The sequence below is a fragment of the Vicugna pacos genome, chromosome 9 (genome assembly GCF_048564905.1).
Source record: "Vicugna pacos chromosome 9, VicPac4, whole genome shotgun sequence".
Lineage (NCBI taxonomy): Eukaryota > Metazoa > Chordata > Mammalia > Artiodactyla > Camelidae > Vicugna > Vicugna pacos.
In genome coordinates, this window is record NC_132995.1 from 7,452,081 (window position 1) to 7,471,773 (window position 19,693).

The following is a 19,693-nucleotide window of genomic DNA, read 5'->3' on the forward strand; positions in this document are numbered from 1 at the left end:
GCCTGTGCGTGTGAATTACACGGAGTGTGCCATTTACACACTCAGCACGGAGGCCAATTTACAGGAAGCACTGAGTAAATGTCTTACTACTCTGTTGTTTAGACAACCCCTCACTCCCCATCTCTTCCCTCCTCTGATTCGCCCTTCTCCCACGTCTCTGTGCCACGGAGACCCATGCGTCCCCTTCCCTCTCCTCTCTGGTCTCTCTCCCTCCCCCTCAGTCCCTGGGCTTCTCCCCAGCAGGTTTCCTTGGCCTTGACCTAGTCTGACTCACCACATGCCCCAACCTCTTAGGCCAAGGCAGGCCGGCATCTGCAGAATCGCAGCTAGGTCAGAAGATAGCTGAAGGGGTCATGAGACATATTTGGCAGGTGATGCCAAAACCGTTCTCAAGCCCCCGCTCATATCCTCTCATGCTTCCTTGGTGGCCATGAGGCTTTGGTTTCAGCAGTTGGTGCTGTCGCAGTCCCTGGGATGCCCTCCCCAACATAAGTCCCCAGGAGATGCTCTCAGGAAGAGAAGGCGAAGCTGTGGAATGTCCTCCCTGATATTCGCAGTGACTTGGGCAGCGGACAGAACATGCTGTAGATGTTCACAGACATGCTTGGCTGCATTTGCATTTGTAATCAAAATTTAAGTACACTTGTGGTGGGGGGGGTATAGTTCAGTGGTAAAGTCCATGCTTAGCAAGCATGAGGTCCTGGGTTTAATCCCCAGTACCTCTGTTAAAAAATAAATAAATTCATACATACATAATTATCTCTCCCCACAAAAAAAAAAAAACATAAAGAAGCCTAATTACCTCCCCCTCAAGAAAACAAAACAAACAAGAAAAAGAAATTTTTAATGGAGTACATTTATCTCCAAGCTCCTTAACTTGTATACATTAAATATATACAGCTTTTGTGTGTCCATCATACCTCAATAAAGTGTTTTTTTAAAAAAGCATGCCATCCAACAGCTAGCCTGAGTTTGACTCATCTGTGGTGAAGCATTTTATATTACTGTTTTCATTAATGATCACAGACATTGGCTTTAACGTGCTTAAGCTAACTGTACTGAGTTATTTATTAGGGTCTTGCCCCCCAAGTTGCCTTTTCCTTAAGGTGTTTTACTTTCAGAAAAATACATACACCCTCGGTTTTTGGCTCTCTTTGGCTGCTCTCAGCTCCACACAAAGATCCCTTCTCTACGAAGAGAGATGAGGTGGAATCTTATGTTTTGTGTTGTACTCATTCCCTTTTGCATATTTAGAATTTCTTGCAGAGATGTGTTGTTTTTTTTTTTAATGTTTAGAAAACTGTATCTTGGATAAGGCAAAACTGTCATGCTTACTGACACAGGAAAAATTCTATTGGAATACACACACATTACTGGAACTAGAAAATAAATCTAATAAATAAATAAATCAAGATCACAGGGTGCAAAATCAATAAACAAGACTTAATTGTAATTCTAAACAATAGCAATAAAAAAACTGAAAAGGATATCTTTCAATAATACTATTCACAATAGCACTTAAGAACATAAAATACGTTGAAAGAAATCTGACAAAAGTTGTGTAATTCTCAACATATTGCTGAGAGAAATTAAAGAAGACCTACACAAATAGAAAGGCATCCGATGTTCATGGATATTCTCCACAAATCTACCTATTCAATACAGTCCAGTAAAAATCTCAGCAAGGTCTTTTTCAACTGAAGTATAGTTGATATACTCTACTATATTTACTAACAATGTTGTGTTAGTTTCAAGTGTAGAGCAAAGTAATTCAGTTATACATATATCATATATATATTCTTTTTCATATTTATTTCCATTATAGGTTATTGCAAGATGTTGAAAATGGTTTCCTGTACTATAGACTAGTAGGTCTTTGTTGTTTATCTGTTTTATGTATAGTAGTATGTATCTGTTAATCCCAAACTCCTAGTTTATCCCTCCCCCTGAGCAAGATTTTTTTTAAGAAAATGACAAGATGATCCTAAAATTAGATGGAAATGCAGAAGATCTAGAATAGCCAAAACAATCTCCAAAAAATGGAGAACTGTATTATGCTACCTAATTTCAAGATTTATTATAAAACTACAGCAGTCAGGGAAGCATGTGATGGGCATAAGGGTCAACAAATAGATCAATGGAATAAAAAAGAATATCTAGAAATAAATCTTCAGATGCAATCAACTTGTTTTGAACAAAACATCAAGTCAATTTGGGAATTGGGGGTGAGGGGGAAGAAATAACAAATGGTACTGAAACAACAAGACAATTTTATGTGGGAAGAAAATGAACCTTGACACCCACCTCACTCCAGAGGAAAAACTAGAATGAGTAAGCTTCTAGAAGCATCCATAGAAGAATATTTTCTATTTCTTGGAGTAAGCAAAAAAAAATTTAGGACAATTTTTCTTCTGTCTCTCAGTTCCTCCATCCCTCTCTTACACACTCTTCGTTTATAGTTTCTCTTATTTTATTTTTTGAATATGCATCCAGTGACCAGGTAAATACGGCTAATCATCCCAGCCAGGAAGCACGTCCCCTCTTTCAATATCTTCCTCCTTCCTCTGTTTCTCCTCCACTCAGGTGATGCTCCCACCTGCCCCTCCATCTCCTTGTCTCCCTCGTCCTCTACCGCCTCCCTGTGGCCTCTCTGGTCCCTGAGTCTCTCCGCAGTCGGTCCTCTGACCCTGTTCTGGTACAATTTAGCAAATGCTCCAATCCTCTTAAGCCAGGCGGGCTTCAGGAGAGAAGAGAGAGAATTAGATCAGATTGGAGGGAGGGAAGGGGGTCATGTGACCGGTTACGGAGGTGAGGGAGTGGACAGACCTAACAGGGTGGACAGCCCAGGGGGCTACCAGGATATAACCCAAGCACTGCCTGCTAATCGAACAGCCCCTGTTAGGGATGGACAGAGAAGCACACTGAGGAAACAGGAGCGGGCCTGCGGGGAGGGTGGGGGGCGAGGGGCGGGGACGCAGAGGCACTGAAGCAATTAGAACGTGCCTCTCCCACCGCTCATAGATGGGTGGGCGGTGTTGAGCGCCTTGAGCCCTGAGAGCCTGGAGATTTTGTTACCGCTCATCTAGACTTCTAGAAGCCCAGATGAGTGTCTCTAAACATCATCTCCTTCTGGGGGTAACTGAAGTTTTTTGGCGTAAAGGCTGGCTCCAGGTCTAAGGCAGGAAAAAATCCATCAGGGCCAGCCTGGAACATCTTGTCACACCAAAAATAGGAAGAGCTAAAAGGATATTCCATGCAAATGGAAAAGCCAAAAAAGCAGGTGTTGCAGTACTGATTTCGGACAAAATAGACTTTAAAACAAAGGCCATAAAGAAAGATAAAGAGGGACATTTTATAATGATTAAAGGAGTGATACAAGATGAAGACATTACACTCGTTAATATATATGCACCCAATATAGGAGCACCTAAGTACATACAAGAATTACTAACAGAGATAAAGGGCGATATTGATGGGAATACAATCATAGTTGGAGATTTTAACACTGCATTAACATCACTAGACAGATCTTCCAGACAGAAAATAAACAAGGCAACAGAGAAATTAAATACTACAATAGAAAAACTAGATTTGGTGGATATTTTCAGAGCATTACACCCCCAAAAAATAGAATATACATTCTTTTCAAGTGCACATGGAACATTTTCCAGGATCGATCATGTACTTGGACACAAAAGAAACCTCAACAAATTTAAGAAGATAGAAATTATCTCAAGCATCTTTACTGACAATGCCATGAAACTGGAAATCAACAACAGAGAAACAAAGGAGAAAAAAAGAAAAGCATGGAGATTAAACAATATGTTATTGAAAAAACAATGGATCAATGAGGAAATCAAAGCTGAAATTAAAAAATACCTTGAGACAAATGATAATGAAAGCACAACCACTCAAAACCTATGGGACACAGCAAAGGCAGTGCTAAGAGGGAAGTTTATAGCGATACAGGCCTTCCTCAAAAAAGAAGAACAATCTCAAATAAACAAGTTAACTCACCACCTGAATCAATTAGAAAAAGAAGAACAAAAAGCCCCAAAAAGCAGCAGAAGGAAGGAAATAATAAAGATCAGAGAGGAATTAAATACAATAGAGATTAACAAGACCATAGAAAAAATCAACCAAACCAAAAGCTGGTTTTTTGAAAAAGTAAATAAAATCGACAAACCTCTGGCCAAACTCACAAAGAAGAAAAAAGAGAGAGCACAAATTAGCAAAATAAGAAAGGAAAATGGAGAAATTACAACAAACAAAATAGAAATACAGAATATCATACGAGAATATTATGAAAAACTATATGGAACCAAACTGGATAACCTAGAGGAGATGGACAAGTTTCTGGAAACATACTGTCCACCAAAACTGAATCAAGAAGAAACTGAACACTTGAACAATCCGATCACTAGAAAGGAAATAGAAATAGCAATTAAAAACCTCCCTACAAATAAAAGTCCAGGACCAGACGGCTTCACTGGGGAATTCTACCAAACAAACAAAGAAGAACTCATACCAGTCCTTCTCAAACTCTTCCAGACGATTGAAAAGGAGGGAATACTCCCAAACTCATTCTGTGAAGCCACCATCACCCTGATACCAAAACCAGGCAAAGACACTACAAAAAAAGAGAATTATAGGCCAATATCACTGATGAACATAGACGCCAAAATCCTCACCAAAATTTTAGCAAATAGAATCCAACAACACATAAAAAAGATTATACATCATGACCAAGTGGGGTTCATCCCAGGGACACAAGGCTGGTTCAACATACGCAAATCAATCAATGTAATACATCACATCAACAAGAGAAAGGACAAAAACCACATGATCATCTCAATCGATGCAGAAAAAGCATTTGATAAAATTCAACACCCATTTATGATAAAAACTCTCGCCAAAGTGGGTATAGAGGGAACATATCTCAACATAATAAAAGCTATATATGACAAACCTATAGCCAGCATAGTTCTCAACGGTGAAAAACTCAAAAGCTTCCCACTAAAATCTGGGACAAGACAAGGATGCCCACTATCACCACTCCTATTCAATATAGTCCTGGAAGTCCTAGCCACAGCAATCAGGCAAGAGAAAGAAATAAAAGGGATCCAAGTTGGAAAGGAAGAGGTAAAAGTGTCATTATATGCTGACGACATGTTACTATATATAGAAAACCCTAAAAGGTCCACAAAAAAGCTACTGGAGCTGATCGAAGAATTCAGCAAGGTAGCAGGTTACAAAATTAATGTTCAAAAATCAGTTGCCTTTCTTTACACTAACGATAAATCAACAGAAAAAGAAAGTAAAGAAACAATCCCCTTTAAAATAGCACCCAAAGTAATAAAATATCTGGGAATAAATCTAACCAAGGAGGTGAAAGAATTATACACAGAAAACTATAAACCATTGATGAAGGAAATTAAAGAAGACTTTAAAAAATGGAAAGATATTCCATGCTCTTGGATTGGAAGAATCAATATTGTTAAAATGGTCACACTGCCCAAGGCAATCTACAGATTTAATGCAATCCCTATCCAATTACCCAGGACATATTTCACAGAACTAGAACAAATCATAATAAAATTTATATGGAACCATCAAAGACCTAGAATTGCTAAAGCATTACTGAAGAGAAAGAAAGAGGCTGGAGGAATAACTCTCCCAGACTTCAGACAATACTATAGAGCTACAGTCATCAAGACAGCATGGTATTGGTACCAAAACAGACATATAGACCAATGGAACAGAATAGAGAGCCCAGAAATGAACCCACAAACTTTTGGTCAACTCATCTTCGACAAAGGAGGCAAGAATATACAATGGAATAAAGACAGTCTCTTCAGCAAATGGTGTTGGGAAAACTGGACAGCAGCATGTAAAACAATGAAGCTAGAACACACCCTTACACCATATACAAAAATCAACTCAAAATGGATTAAAGACTTAAACATAAGACAAGATACAATAAACCTCCTAGAGGAAAACATAGGCAAAACATTATCTGACATACATTTCAAAAATTTTCTCCTAGAAGAAATAAAAGCAAGAATAAACAAATGGGACCTAATGAAACTTACAAGCTTCTGCAGAGCAAAGGAAACCAGAAATAAAACAAGAAGAAAACCTACGGAATGGGAGAAAATTTTTGCAAGTGAAACCAACAAAGGCTTGATCTCCAAAATATATAAGCAGCTTATACGACTCAATAAGAAAAAAATAAACAACCCAATCCAAAAATGGGCAGAAGACCTAAACAAGCAACTCTCCAAGGAAGACATACAAATGATCAAAAAGCACATGAAAAAATGTTCAATATCACTAATTATCAGAGAAATGCAAATCAAAACTACAATGAGGTATCACCTCACACCAGTCAGAATGGCCGTCATTCAAAAATCCAAAAATGACAAATGCTGGAGAGGCTGTGGAGAAAGGGGAACCCTCCTACACTGCTGGTGGGAATGCAGTTTGGTGCAGTCACTATGGAAAACAGTGTGGAGATTCCTCAAAAGACTAGGAATAGACTTACCATATGACCCAGGAATCCCACTCCTGGGCTTGTATCCAGAAGGAAATCTACTTCAGGATGACACCTGCACCCCAATGTTCATAGCAGCACTATTTACAATAGCCAAAACATGGAAACAACCTAAATGTCCATCAACAGGTGACTGGATAAAGAAGAAGTGGTATATTTATACAATGGAATACTACTCAGCCATAAAAACCGACAACATAATGCCATTTGCAGCAACATGGATGATCCTAGAGAATGTCATTCTAAGTGAAGTAAGCCAGAAAGAGAAAGAAAAATACCATATGAGATCGCTCATATGTGGAATCTAAAAAACAAAAACAAACAAAAACAAAGCATAAATACAGGACAGAAATAGACTCATGGACAGAGAATACAGACTTGTGGTTACCGGGGGGGGGGGGTAGAGGGTGGGAAGGGATAGAATGGGATTTCAAAATTGTAGAATAGATAAACAAGATTACACTGTATAGCACAGGGAAATATACACAAAATGTTATGATAAATCACAGAGAAAAAAATGTGACAATGAGTGTGTATATGTCCATGAATGAGTGAAAAATTGTGCTGAACACTGGAATTTGACACAACACTGTAAAATGATTATGAATCAATAAAAAATGTAAAAAAAAAATAGGAAGAGCTCAGAGATTACTGGGGTTCCGTCCAAAGACTCGGGGGCCAACTTGAAGAAACCAAAGGTGGAACCATGTGAACTTCAAAGGAAGACTCTCAGCAGCGGATTGAAAGACGTCAAATGCCGCAATAAATGGGAAGGAAGGAAGGAAGGAAGGAAGGAAGGAAGGAAGGAAGGAAGGAAAGAAGGGAGGGAGGGAGGGAGGAAGGAAGGAAGGGAGGGAGGGAGGGAGGAAGGAAGGAAGGAAGGAAGGGAAAGAAAGAAAGATAGAAAGAAAGAAAGAAAGAAAGAAAGAAAGAAAGAAAGAAAGAAAGAAAGAAAGAAAGAAAGAAAGAAAGAAAGAAAGAAAGAAAGAAAGAAAGAAAGAAAGAAAGAAGGAAGGAAGGAAGAAGGAAGGAAGGAAGGGAAAGAAAGAAAGATAGAAAGAAAGAAAGAAAGAAAGAAAGAAAGAAAGAAAGAAAGAAAGAAAGAAAGAAAGAAAGAAAGAAAGAAAGAAAGAAAGAAAGAAAGAAAGAAAGGAAGGAAGGAAGGAAGGAAAGGAAAGGAAAAGAAAGGAAAGGAAAGAAAAGAAAGACGTCAAATACATAAAAACCCACGAGTTCACAATGGTCCTCAAAAAAGAAAGAATCAAAAAAAAAATGAGGAAAGTTGTTGAAGATCTGATTTACTTTTCTAAACATTGCTAAATTAAGAAAAATCATGTTTCTCCTGTCTTTCCTGTGGACAGTGTAATTCGGTGTAAACAAATAACTAAAGAGAGGGTTTTTTTCCTTTGGGGGGATTTACAGTCAGTAAGTAAAGAAGAGATGATGGAATTAGGAAATCTCTTTTTGCATTGCCTGTGAAATAAGGGGTTTTAGGCCAGTGCTGCCCAGTAGAACTTTCTGGAATGATGGAAATATTCTATATCGGTGCTGTCCAATCCAGTAGCCACTGGCCACAACTGGCTATTGGGCACCTGGAGTGTGACTGATACACATTGGAATAAAGGCCAAGGGTGAGGGGAGGGACTTGGAAACTTGGAAGCAACCAAGATGTTTCTGAGGTGGGGGGGGGTTATAGCTCAGTGGCAGAGCTCATGCTTAGCACACGGGAGGTTCTAGGTTCAATCCCCAGTACCTCCACTAAAAATAAAATAATTAAGTAATAAAGTGGTTAATTTTTTTTAAAAAAGATGTCCTTTGGTATGGGAATGGATAAATAAACTGTGGTCCATCCAGACAATGGAATTTTTATTCAGTATTATAAAGAAATGAGCTCCCAAGCCACGAAACGACATGGAGGAAACAAATGCATATTACTAAGCGAAAGGAGCCAATCAGAAAAGGCTTCACGCCGTGTGAGTCTAACAACATGACATTCTGGAAATGGCAAAACCAGAGACGGTACAAAGATCCCTAGATGCCAAGGGTTAGAGGAGGGGGGAACAGCTAGGTAGAGCCCAGGGGACTTTTAGGGCAGGGAAACTACTCTGTGGTACTCTAGTGGTGAATACGCATCACAATATACTTGTTAAAACCCCTAGGATGTCAGTACCAAGCATGAGCTCTAACATAAATTATGGACTTTGGGTGGTAATGAGGTGTCAATGTAACTCCATCAGTTGTAACAAATCTAGTGGGGATGTCTATAGTCGGGGAGGCTGTGTGTGTGTTGGGGCAGGGGGTTACGAGAAATCTCTGGACCTTCAGCCCAAGTTTGCTATTAATCTAAAAATGCTCTAGAAAAAAAAAGTCTGTTTAAAGTAAAAAATAGGGGTGCTGACCCTATACCTGATGGTTCCGAATTAATTAACCTGGGTGCAGCCTGAGACTTGAGTGTTCAAATCTCTCCCCAGGTGATTCCAGTGAGCAGCCAAGGGTAGGAACCAGCGCACTTAGGTAACGGGCTAATGGAGAGCTTCAAAACTGAGGGAGGGAAACAATCTCCTAAGACAGGTATTTTAATAATAGAATAAAACAAGAAACAGAGGACAGGTTTGAAGTGAAAAAAACATTCAAGAAGCATTTAGAGCAAATGCAATATGTTGATCTTATTTGGGGATCATATTCAATCAAACCAACTATAAAAAGGCATCTTTGTGATAACTGGGTAAATTCAAAAATGGACCAGGGACTATATGATATTCAGGAGTTATTGCTAATTTTGTTAGATGCAATGATAACCTTGTAGTCACGTAAAAATAAAAGTTAAGCCAAAAGAATGGAAAATAGGTGTTCAAACAAAAAATTAATGTTCATGGCAGCATTAGTCACAATAGCCAAAAGATGGAAACATCCCAGGTGCCCATCAACTGATGAGTGGATAAACAAAATGTGGTACGTTTGTACAAGGGAATATTCCACCATTAAAAAAAAAAATGGAGCACTGACACAGGCTACAACATGGGTGAACTTTGGAAACACTGTGGCGAGTGAAAGAAGCTAGACACAAAAGACCATATATTGCATGATTCCATTGCTATGAAACAGAGTAGGCAAATCTATAAAGACAAAGATAGTGGATTCGTGGTTGCAAGAGGCTGGGGAAACAAGACAATGGTGAGTGATTACTTACTGGGTTCAGAATTCCTTTTTAAAATGAAGAATGTCCTAAAACTAGTACATAACACTGGGAATGTACTAAATATCATTGAATCAATCATACATACACTTTGAGATGGCTCAAATGGTAAAATTTATCTTATATGTATTTTACTTCAATTTTTTTAAATGGCAGGAGGACTGGCACAAAAGGAAAGTGTGCTGGAAGTGTGCCTTCCTTCTTCCTGCTTGGAGCACAGATGTGATGACTGGAGCTGCAGTGGCCATCTTGCCACCCTGAGGCAAAAACCAAGCAGATGAAAACCCAACAAGATAAAGGAAGGAGACAATAAAAAGATAGAAAAATTCTGAAATTTTGATTACATTGTTGGGCTGACTACCAACCTCATGACTTCTTCATAATAAATAGCCTTGAAGTTTAAAAGAAAGGTTGAGGGGTTGCAGGGAGGAGCTGCCTGTCCTGCAAAATGGAGTCATTCTGAGGGTTTGGGTTAAGGGGAGAGGAAGAAGCAGTCTTTCCTCTGGAGGAGAGAAGTGGGGAGGCATAAAAAGCAATTCTGAGTCAAGAAGGGAAGACGTCTGGATACTAGAGGCACTGAAGGCAAAATCTCTCATTTTGCACATGACTGTAGTCATGCTCAATCCCAGCCTCCCGTCGCCTTGATTCCCTAGCCCCATTTCCCTTACTTCCTCCTTCCATCAGTTCTTCACCCAGAGAGGTGAGGTCACTTGTCCGAGGTCCCACAGTCAGCAAGTAATGAAGCTGGGATGGGTTATAGATAAATGGACGGGATCCAGACACAGAAAGAATTTGAAAAGAGAGGTGTCTTTTTCCCTCTTTCTTACTCCTTTGAAAAGTGTCATGTTAACAAGCCTAAACTGGTGATTTCCTTGACTATACCGAATCTCAATGAGCAGAATTGATTCCATGGTCTCACATTGATTCCTGGCGGTCCGAGGTGATCTGGGAAGATGCAGTCCTCAAAATTGGCCACATCGTGTCGCTGTCGGAAAAGAATTCATTGCGTCTCCCGTTTCCTGTCTTGCTAAAATCTTTTTTCTCTTGAAGACGTGAATTGTCTTGATTAAGCCAAAATATAATCCTGTCACTTTCTCTTTATCCTCCATGCATAAGGTAAAATTAAAATAAAAGGACTATGGTAGGTATTTCTAGTGGTCAACATTTTCCCGGCTCTCCTCCTGGTCCTGACCACCGTTTCCAGGCAGATTCTACAGGTGGGTGGGGCCATGTGACGGTTCTGGCCAATGGGCTGCAGCTAGAGGTGATATGTGTCACTTCCTGGCTGAAGTCTTTAAGAGCTAGTGCATTTTCTTTCCCAGCCGTGCGGACTGCAGATGCTGGGAGTCCAGGTTCCGCCGTAGAAAAACAGCGTCTCCATCAGTCTAGATCTGCACTGTCCAGTAAGATAGCCCCGAGCCGCATGATACGGGCAAGGAATGTAAACGTACATAAAGTAAAATGAAACATTCAGTCCCACCCACCACATTTCAAGGGCTCAGTAGCACCATGTGGCCAGTGGCTATGGTATTGGCCAGAGCAGATATAGAAAGTCCATCAACATACTCAAAAAACTAAAAATAAACTTACCATATGATCCAGCAATCCCACTCCTGGGCATATATCTGGAGAGAACTCTGATTCAAAGACACATGCACCCCAATGTTCATAGCAGCACTATTTACAATAGCCAAAACATGGAAGTAAACTAAATGCTCATCGACAGATGACTGGATAAAGTTGTGGTATATTTATACAGTGGATGACTACTCAGCCATAAAAAAAGAATAAAATAATGCTATTTGCAGCCACATGGATGGATCTGGAGACTGTCATTCTAAGTGAAGTCAGCCAGAAAGAGAAAGATAAATACCATACGATATCACTCATATGTGGAATCTTAAAAAAAAAAAAAGACACAAGTGAACTTATTTACAAAACAGACATAGACAACAAATTTATGGTTATCAGGAGGGAAGGGGGAAGGAGGGATAAATTGGAAGTCTGGGATTGGCTGATACCAACTATTATGTACAGAATAGATAAACAACAAGGTCTTACTGTACAGCAGAGAGAACTAGATTCAATACCCTGTAGTAACCTAGAAAGAAAAAGAATATGAAAAGGAATATATGTATGTATATGATATGTGTATGACTGAAACATTATGCTGTACACCAGAAATTGACACACTGTAAGCTGGCTATACTACTACAAATAACTTAAAAAGAAAGAAAGTCCATCAACACAGAAAGTTCTGTTGGACCATGCTGCTGCAGATCACTGAATGGATGCAGAGAGGACAGTGGCCCTGGAGAGAGCTTTGCATGTGTTGTGCTAACCCACTGAGGCTGCGCTTGGTTTTCTTCGTTTCCACTAAAGCATAACGCAACCTAGACTGACCCACCCGATTTCTTGCCTAAACAAAGGACTTGAGAGTCCTATGGCATTTGAATTATCGGCTGTTGGCACAAGGTGGCTTGGCCAAACCAAATGGGGAGCTGAAGATAACAGCCTGCAGACCCCAGTATGAGCTGAGCTGGCAAACGGGGTTAAGATCAAGTTCCTCGAGTCTTAGTTGCCTGCTGGCCTCTCTCTGGGATCCGTCTCCATCTACCTGATTTAGAGCTGAGCCACGGAGGGGGAGGGGGTAGCTCAGTGGTAGAGTACATGTCTACAGGCACGAGGTCCCGCGCTCAATCCCCAGTAGCTCCATCAAAGAATAAATAAATCTAATTACCACCTCCCCTCAAAAATGTTCTAAAATTGACAGTAGTGATGGTTACATATATTTGTGAATATAGTAAAAAAAATTGAATTGTACACTTTAAGTGGGTGAATTGTATGGAATGTAATATCTCAATAAAGCTATTTTGAAAAGAAAAAAAAGTATCATTTCTGAGGCTGTGACTTTTTCAAGTTCTCAGGCACTTAATCCTCTTATCTCTGCCTCCTGACGGGTCTCTTCCAGCTGTTTCTTAGCTGTCTCCCACTTAGAAGCCCACAGGACTGAGACTTTTGCTTCTTGATGACATCTAGTGTATTTCCTCACCTCACCCAGGTCACCCAATGGCCTGGCTCAAACAAACAGACAGTAAATTGAGGCCCAATTAGGCATGATTCATTTGCTACAACTTTTTCCAGAGTCCTTCTGGTAGGATTCTTAGGGCCCCCGAGGCATCAGCCCACGATGAAGGTGAGAGCTGTCAAGACAAAAACAGTAACATTTTCCTGTTGCGGGCCAGGGGGCTTTTAGGAATATTCTAGTAGGTTTTATATGGATGAAATTTTGTTCATACGCCTTAGTGATTGGAATCAACTTTTTCAGGACAGGTAGATGAATATAAGATATAATGACCCTTAGTGAAAGAACTTCTGAAAGAAATTATTCCAAATTTTGAAATTTCAAAATACCTTTATTTACTAATACCCATCAGGACTTACCCTTTACAAAATGGATCATAAATGTAGTTTCTAAAACCTCAGTGCTGCACCCACATCTTCCTGGCCTACAGCATTCGGAATCAGCTGGGGGTCTGTGTTAAAATGAAGGTCTTAAAAAATAAATTGACTGAGGTTTGTAGAGAAGGACCAAAGGGGCCAGACTCCCATAGTGTTTCCAGTCTAGCCACATGAAATATTAAGAAGTGGGCCAGTGAGGCTTCTAATCACACCCCAGGAACCTCACGCTGGCAGGAACACAAGGCTTCTGGAGGGCTGAGCTCAGCCCTGACACAGCCACTTTCTGTCTCATTCTGTTGGCCAAAACAGGTCACGTGATCAAACCCAGCATCACGAGGAGGCATAGAAAGGAGGGCTGTGATACATACATGGGGGCTAAAAATGCAATCTACACACACCCACCAAGCACCTTTTTGCAATTAGCTTGTTTTTCTCCTAAACGCAGGAACCAGGGACCCATTTCACACGGGAGGACCAGGCCAGTGTTGGCTACAGGAAACTCCAGGTGCTGTCCAGGGCCCCCCTTGACCTCGGCTTGGCTGACCACTAGATGTCAATATTGTTAACAATATACCATAGAGCCAGCGGAATGACCTTCCAAAATAACCTTCCAGACCTCTTACAAATGAAGTAACCAGAGAAATTCAAGAAGATCTTCACCAGGGCTGGACTTGATCTGCCTGTTTATCCATGAGAAGTTCCTCCTCTGATGTCACCTGTTTGCCCCCAATGGGGTCACGATTTGCCCCCAACACGGAGATCTGGCCAGGACCCCTCTAAACTGGGGAAGACTGCCAAGAGCTGATTGGCACCCCTCCCTGTCGCCACACCCTTCGCCATGGGTTTGCGATACCTCCCACCCATGATGGGGGGCACGTCGATCCATCTCACCACCCCTTGGTTTTGGGTTCAGCCAGAGACCAGCTTTAAAACTGATGGGATATTAAGGGTGATGCGCAGAAAGGCCTGAGAGGCGCCCTATTGTGCTTTCGTCACCGTAACTGCGTGGGTCTCCGCCGGGCCCGGTGGTCCCGGGAACAGGTGCCGCGGGCCTGTCCTGCCTCCAGCCTTGCGCGCCTCAGGGCGCCAGTCTGCCGCATTGCTGGTGGAAGCCCTGGCCCACCTGGATGCACAGGAAAGGGCCTAAGACCCAGCTCTCCAGGGAAAAAGCGTCATTACACACCAAGTTAAGTGCCCCCCTCAAGTTCACATCAAAGCCCTCACTGCCAGGAACTCAGAATGTAACTGGATTTGGAGACTGGGCCTTCAAAGAGGATATTAAGTTAAAACGAGGCCTTTAAAGGGGGCCCTAGTCCAGTCTGACTGGCGTCTTATAAAACTGGGACTCACATAGGTCACCAGGGGTGCACATGCAGACCAGGAGGCGACCCGGCGAGGAGGCGGCCGTCTGCCAGCCAAGCAGAGGCCTCAAGAGAAACCAAACCTGCTGAGATCCTGGATCCCAGACGCCCAGCCTCCAGGGAAAACACTTACTGTTGTCTGAGGCACCCAGCCTGGCGTCCCGGCAGCCCTCGCAGACGACTGACACAAGGGCCAGTGAACTGGGGCCATGGAAAGATTTCTTTCAACAAAAGATCTGGGAGTCTGGGTTTTGCTGCAATTAACACCGCCGGTGGCAGCCAGTTTCCTCATCTGCATAAACTCAGCACTGCTTCTAGAAAGTGCTTCTTTATTAGCCAGGAGCCTGGCTCCAGAGACTCCACACCGAGTCACTCATTTCCTGGATTGCAGAGCAGGGGGAGGAGGGTCCCGAGGTAAAACGGACACACGGAGACACAGGCACATTTTGTTCTCCTCATCAGCGTTTATTGAGAGAACTGTGAACCGTTGCAAACACTGCCAAAATCTGACACTCATTCACCCTGATCCCCACCTGGCTCCTGGAAGAAGGAAGCCTGGGGCAGGACCAGCCCAAACACCAGAGGGTAGAAGGGAGACATGGGGAATGAGGGGAAATGGGGGGCGGGGGGAGGAAGAGGGAGGAAGGAAGGAGTAGGGCCAGTGTGCAAAGTCAGACTCCTGGGACACAGACACACACACACACACAGGCAAAGACCAGGGGTGTCCACATGCCCCACCCGGCAGCCGTGGGAACATCAGGGAAGGACCAGGCGTCCATGAGACATTTCAGTCCTTCCTGTCATGAAGCGTCTGCCGAGAGGGGCTGGGCCAAAGTCGCTGGACTGTGCAGAGAGAAGCAGGGGTCAGATTGCAGGGAAAGAGGCCAGATTAAAGTCTGTCCCTTCACTGACTTTCATCTCTAAGCCTTTGCTGTAATAAACTGTGAGTATAAAAGCTTTGCTGAGTTGGGTGAGTCCTTCAAGCAAATCGCTAAGCCTAGGGGTGGTCTCGGGACTCCAGAAATCGCACTCAAAAAACATGCAAAGAATCACTCTTCCCCTCTCTTTCCTCTTATACAAATCCCAGTTTTGATTATTTTGGGTGAGATTATCCACTGATGGACCTCTCTGTAATCCAAGCAAACCTCGTGCTGTTTTAAGTAAAAGCCTGTGAGTTGCCGACAGTCTGCAAGTGGCAAATGGTGGGTTTACGCAAGGGACGTGCTCCACTTTAGTCTGGAAGATTCCAAATCCTTACAGCAACAATCCCCAAGAAGCCAGCTCATGCAGCTTTGGAATTACACAATTCTTAATTTTCTTTTTTTGATTTGGGGAAACTCACGTCAGCTCAGACCTGCACGTGAGGCAAGACATTTGCATTTCTGAACTGCATTAATTCAAATTTGCAGGTCCAAATTCACATGGAAAGCAACCTCACTCTGCTCTAGCAAGAATGGTATAAGAGATGGAACTTGAGTTTACACCACCTGAGAACCAGGTTCTAGTGCAAAGCCAGCTGGCAGCAGGTACTTGGGGGTCCACGGTACACTGGGACAGGACGCTGAGTTCCAGCGCGCTGTGTGGTGGGCACCGACATTCAAGCTGAGAGGGGAGGGAAAGTGCCTGCAGGCTCTGGAACGCCAGGAGCGGGAGCTCGGTCATGGACTAGGCAAGCAAACAGGGTCCAGTTCTAGAACAGGGTGGGTTTGGGGCTCATTTATGACACACTGGCTTGAAAAATGAAAATCAGACTCAGAAAGTACTGAAAAACAGTCCTGTAATCCAGAGAATAGTACAGAAATCACTACTCGTTCTGGAACGCCCTGGGCTGGAAGCTAGCACTGAGGCTCAGAGCGCACTAGGAGCCAGGAGTCAATTCTGCTGTCTAGGAGCTGGGCCCCCTCACCTCTGCCTTCAGGACACATCAGCCCTGAGCCAAAGCGGCTTTGATGGCGGCCACCAGCTTCAGAAACTTGCTCTCCGTGTCCACATAGCCATCACCTCCCTGGGGAAGGGAGGAGGAAGGAAGGGGTGAGCCGGAACGAAGACACCAACCCCAATCCCAGCCCCTCAGTAGCCCCAAAATGAGGTGGGACAGACAGACAGACATACCTTCTTGGAGTGAACCAAATTCCCTGCTACCAACACTTCAAAGAACCCGGTGACTTGGGGAGTCCCCTCGCCGCACTGGGGAGAGGGAGAGATGTTGGGGCTGAGATGCCCCCTTGGGGACACCCACCCCTTCCCAGGGAATGAAGAACAGGGGTGAAGGGTGGGGCTGCCATCCAGTGCTGAGGGACAAACACGGCCCACGTGGGACTCCTCCCCCAACCCTGAGACTCACGATGTCCAGGCGCCCAGGGAACTCATCTTCTAACTTCTTCTTCAGCTGAAGATACTGGAAAAGAGGGTGGAGGTCACAGCAGGGGTCCACAGGGGCCACACCAGCCAGCCCTCTTCCCCTATCTTCCAGGGGTGCCCCTTGGGGCCACTCTGCTTACCTTGGACTTGTAGCCTCAAGCACCACTGGTGGGAGAGAGAGGGAGACAGCAGGGATCCAGGGAGAGGACGGGAGAGGCAGGCAGGCAGCAGCAGCAGAGATGGAGGGAGACAGGAGGGGACCAGGAAGAGATCAAGAGGGACACAGATGACAAGACCAAGGAGGGGACAGACAGCCTCAAGGGAGAGGAAAGACACAAAGGGGAGCCACACCGAGATGGGGAGGCAGGGACACCGGAAGGAGGGGCCACCCAGACCAGGAAACCGGACACAGAGCAAGGGAGACAAGCATAGAGCAGCGGATGATAAGGAGAGACCACAAGCATGAGAAGGAGGAGAGGGGAAGCAATGGAGAGACGTGGGTTAGAACTGCTAAGAGAGCACTCCCCACCCGCAGCGCATCCCCACCCGCAGCGCGTGGAACAGTCTAAGGGAAACGCTCTTCCTGGAGTCCCAAGGCCCCTCCAGGCCTGAGGATGAAATCCAAACGCCTGCCCAACCCCTACGGCTATTTCGGGACAGGAGTCTGGTGCACAGGCCTCCTGGGGGCCTCAAAATCTCACACCACCCTCTGCCTCCCAGCCAACTCAGACTGGAGTTATCCCTGTGATCTGCAGTCCGGACCTCGAGCTCCCGACCTGGCCCAGCCCGACTCCCAGCCTGTTTCCTCACCTGTAAAATGGAGCTAAAATTCCCCCCTCACGGCGCTTCTGGGAGAGGAGATTCACTGATGGTGCATGTATTAAGCGCCTACACGCCAGCATGCCTGTGCAAGCCAGCACAGCCCTCGGTGCCAAGGCGATAAATTGGTCTACAGGACACAACATTCCCTGCCAACCCGGGGCCTTTTCACTCTAACGGAGGAATTAAATCAAACGTGTTTAGCACCAACACTCTGCACTCCCTCTGCGGTAACTTTATTAAGCTCTCGCTCGCTCTCTCCCCCTCTCCAGATGGGGAAACAGAGCGCAGAAAACAAGTAGGGTTAGTAGCCAAAGGCATCTGTTGTCCTTTCCAAACACAAGCCGGAACATTCTCGAACCTTCTGGACTCTGGCCGGCCCCACCCCATGATTGTTCCTGGTACTGGGGAGGGGAAACCTAGATGCTGACGGAGGCTCCTCTCCCTTTACAAACTGACACCCACCTGCTCCCCAGGCTGAGCCCCGGAGGGGAGTGGGGCTAACACGGGCACACATGTGTCTTAGTTCTACCTTTTACGACCTGCGATGCCTAGAATGTCACCAACTGGGGACGAGGCGGTCCAACGTCCTCTATTTCCCACCCACACGGGAATCCCTTTTCTCGTGGAAGGATCCCCGTGGGTCCTGCCCCCCGAGGCCCCCCAGCGCCTCACTCCGCCGGGACGGAGGACGGAGCCCGGCAGGGGGCGGGGAGGGGATCTCTGGCCCTCCTGCTCACCAGTAAACGACTCGGACGGAGAGAGCCATGACTCCGGACCGTAGCATCCGCGACAGCGCGGACACAGGACCGGATCCCAGCGCGGCCACGAGAGGTCTGCGCCCCGGGCCCGAGCGTGCGCACTGCGGCCCGGCACTCGGCGTTCCACGGCGCGGACCAACGCCGGCGAGGGGGGAACGGGGAGAAAGGCCCCATAGGGAGGACACGGGGGTCCCTGCGGCTTGCCTCCCTGAGCCCCACACACAAGTCTCCCTCCTCTCCTCCTGCGGGGCCGGGGAGCGTCCCGACAGAGGGAGTTCCCGGGAGAAGCCTCTGAGCGCCGCGCCCCGGGTTCCCCCCACTCCGAGCCGGAATGGTATGGCCCCGAGGGGCGGGGCTTCAGGGCCAACCGCTACTGGCTGGAGAGGGAATTGCAAGAGACGGTGGTCGTTTCCCTACAGGGCGTGCAGGCGGCGGCGGGAGAGGGCGAGGGGGCCGAGTCCGAAACGATTCAGGGTTCGCAGGGGCGGCCCCTTGAAGCTGAGGTTTCCAGTGCGCCCTCCAGGGTCCCCGCGGTCTTATTAAGGCCCGGCAGCCGGACCAGGTGCCGCCTAATCAGTATTGCAGCCCGCTCTTTTGGGCCTTACAGCCCTTCCAAGCGAGGGGTTCATGAAAAGTGCCGGAAGGGAAGCTGGCAGCTGAATTACGGGCTTATGGCGTGGATGGCTATCTGAGAGCCTCAGTTTTCTCTTCTGGAAGATGAGCATAATCGCCTTCAAGGCATGCTTACCCATTAACAAATCCATACTGGGTACCTAACCTGCAGTCATGGATTCCGAAGATACAGCAGTGAAAAAATAAAGCCCCTGCCCTCATGGGAGTGATGAGATGTGGAGATAAGAGATGTGAAACAAGATGAAGAACTTCTCTCCAGGGGTTGATGGGAGCGTTCAATGAATTCATATATATGGAAAGAACTAGAACAGCGTCTGGTACAAGGGGACAGGTCGATAGAGATTAGCTCTGCCGAAGTCCTCATACCTCAGCTTCTGTCTTTGCCTCCATGGTTCTCATCTGCTGCGACCCTGACCTTTGGGTTCCTATAACAAAATACCACAGACTGAGTAGCTGGAGGGGGGGAGTGGTAATTAGGTTTATTTATTTCTTCATTATTTTTTTAGGGGAGGTACTGCGCATCGAACCCAGGACCTTGTGCATGCTA

General features: G+C 45.0%; 1 protein-coding gene across 2 annotated transcripts; it reads right to left on the reverse strand.

Annotated features, from left to right (window-relative positions):
- Window positions 1-15,016: 15,016 nt before the first annotated feature.
- On the reverse strand, window positions 15,017-18,818 carry SELENOW (selenoprotein W). Of its 2 annotated transcripts, XM_031681970.2 has the most exons (6): window positions 18,493-18,818; window positions 17,074-17,098; window positions 16,917-16,970; window positions 16,685-16,759; window positions 16,479-16,577; window positions 15,017-15,415 (listed from the first exon to the last, which is right to left on the reverse strand). In XM_031681970.2, the coding sequence occupies exons 1-5, from the start codon at window positions 18,537-18,539 to the stop codon at window positions 16,497-16,499; spliced, it is 282 nt and encodes a 93-aa protein (XP_031537830.1). In that variant the 5' UTR covers window positions 18,540-18,818; the 3' UTR covers window positions 15,017-15,415; window positions 16,479-16,496. The 2 variants fall into 2 exon arrangements, with proteins under 2 accessions (XP_031537830.1, XP_072822859.1); XM_072966758.1 differs by lacking the exon at window positions 17,074-17,098.
- Between the last annotated feature and the right edge of the window lie 875 nt (window positions 18,819-19,693).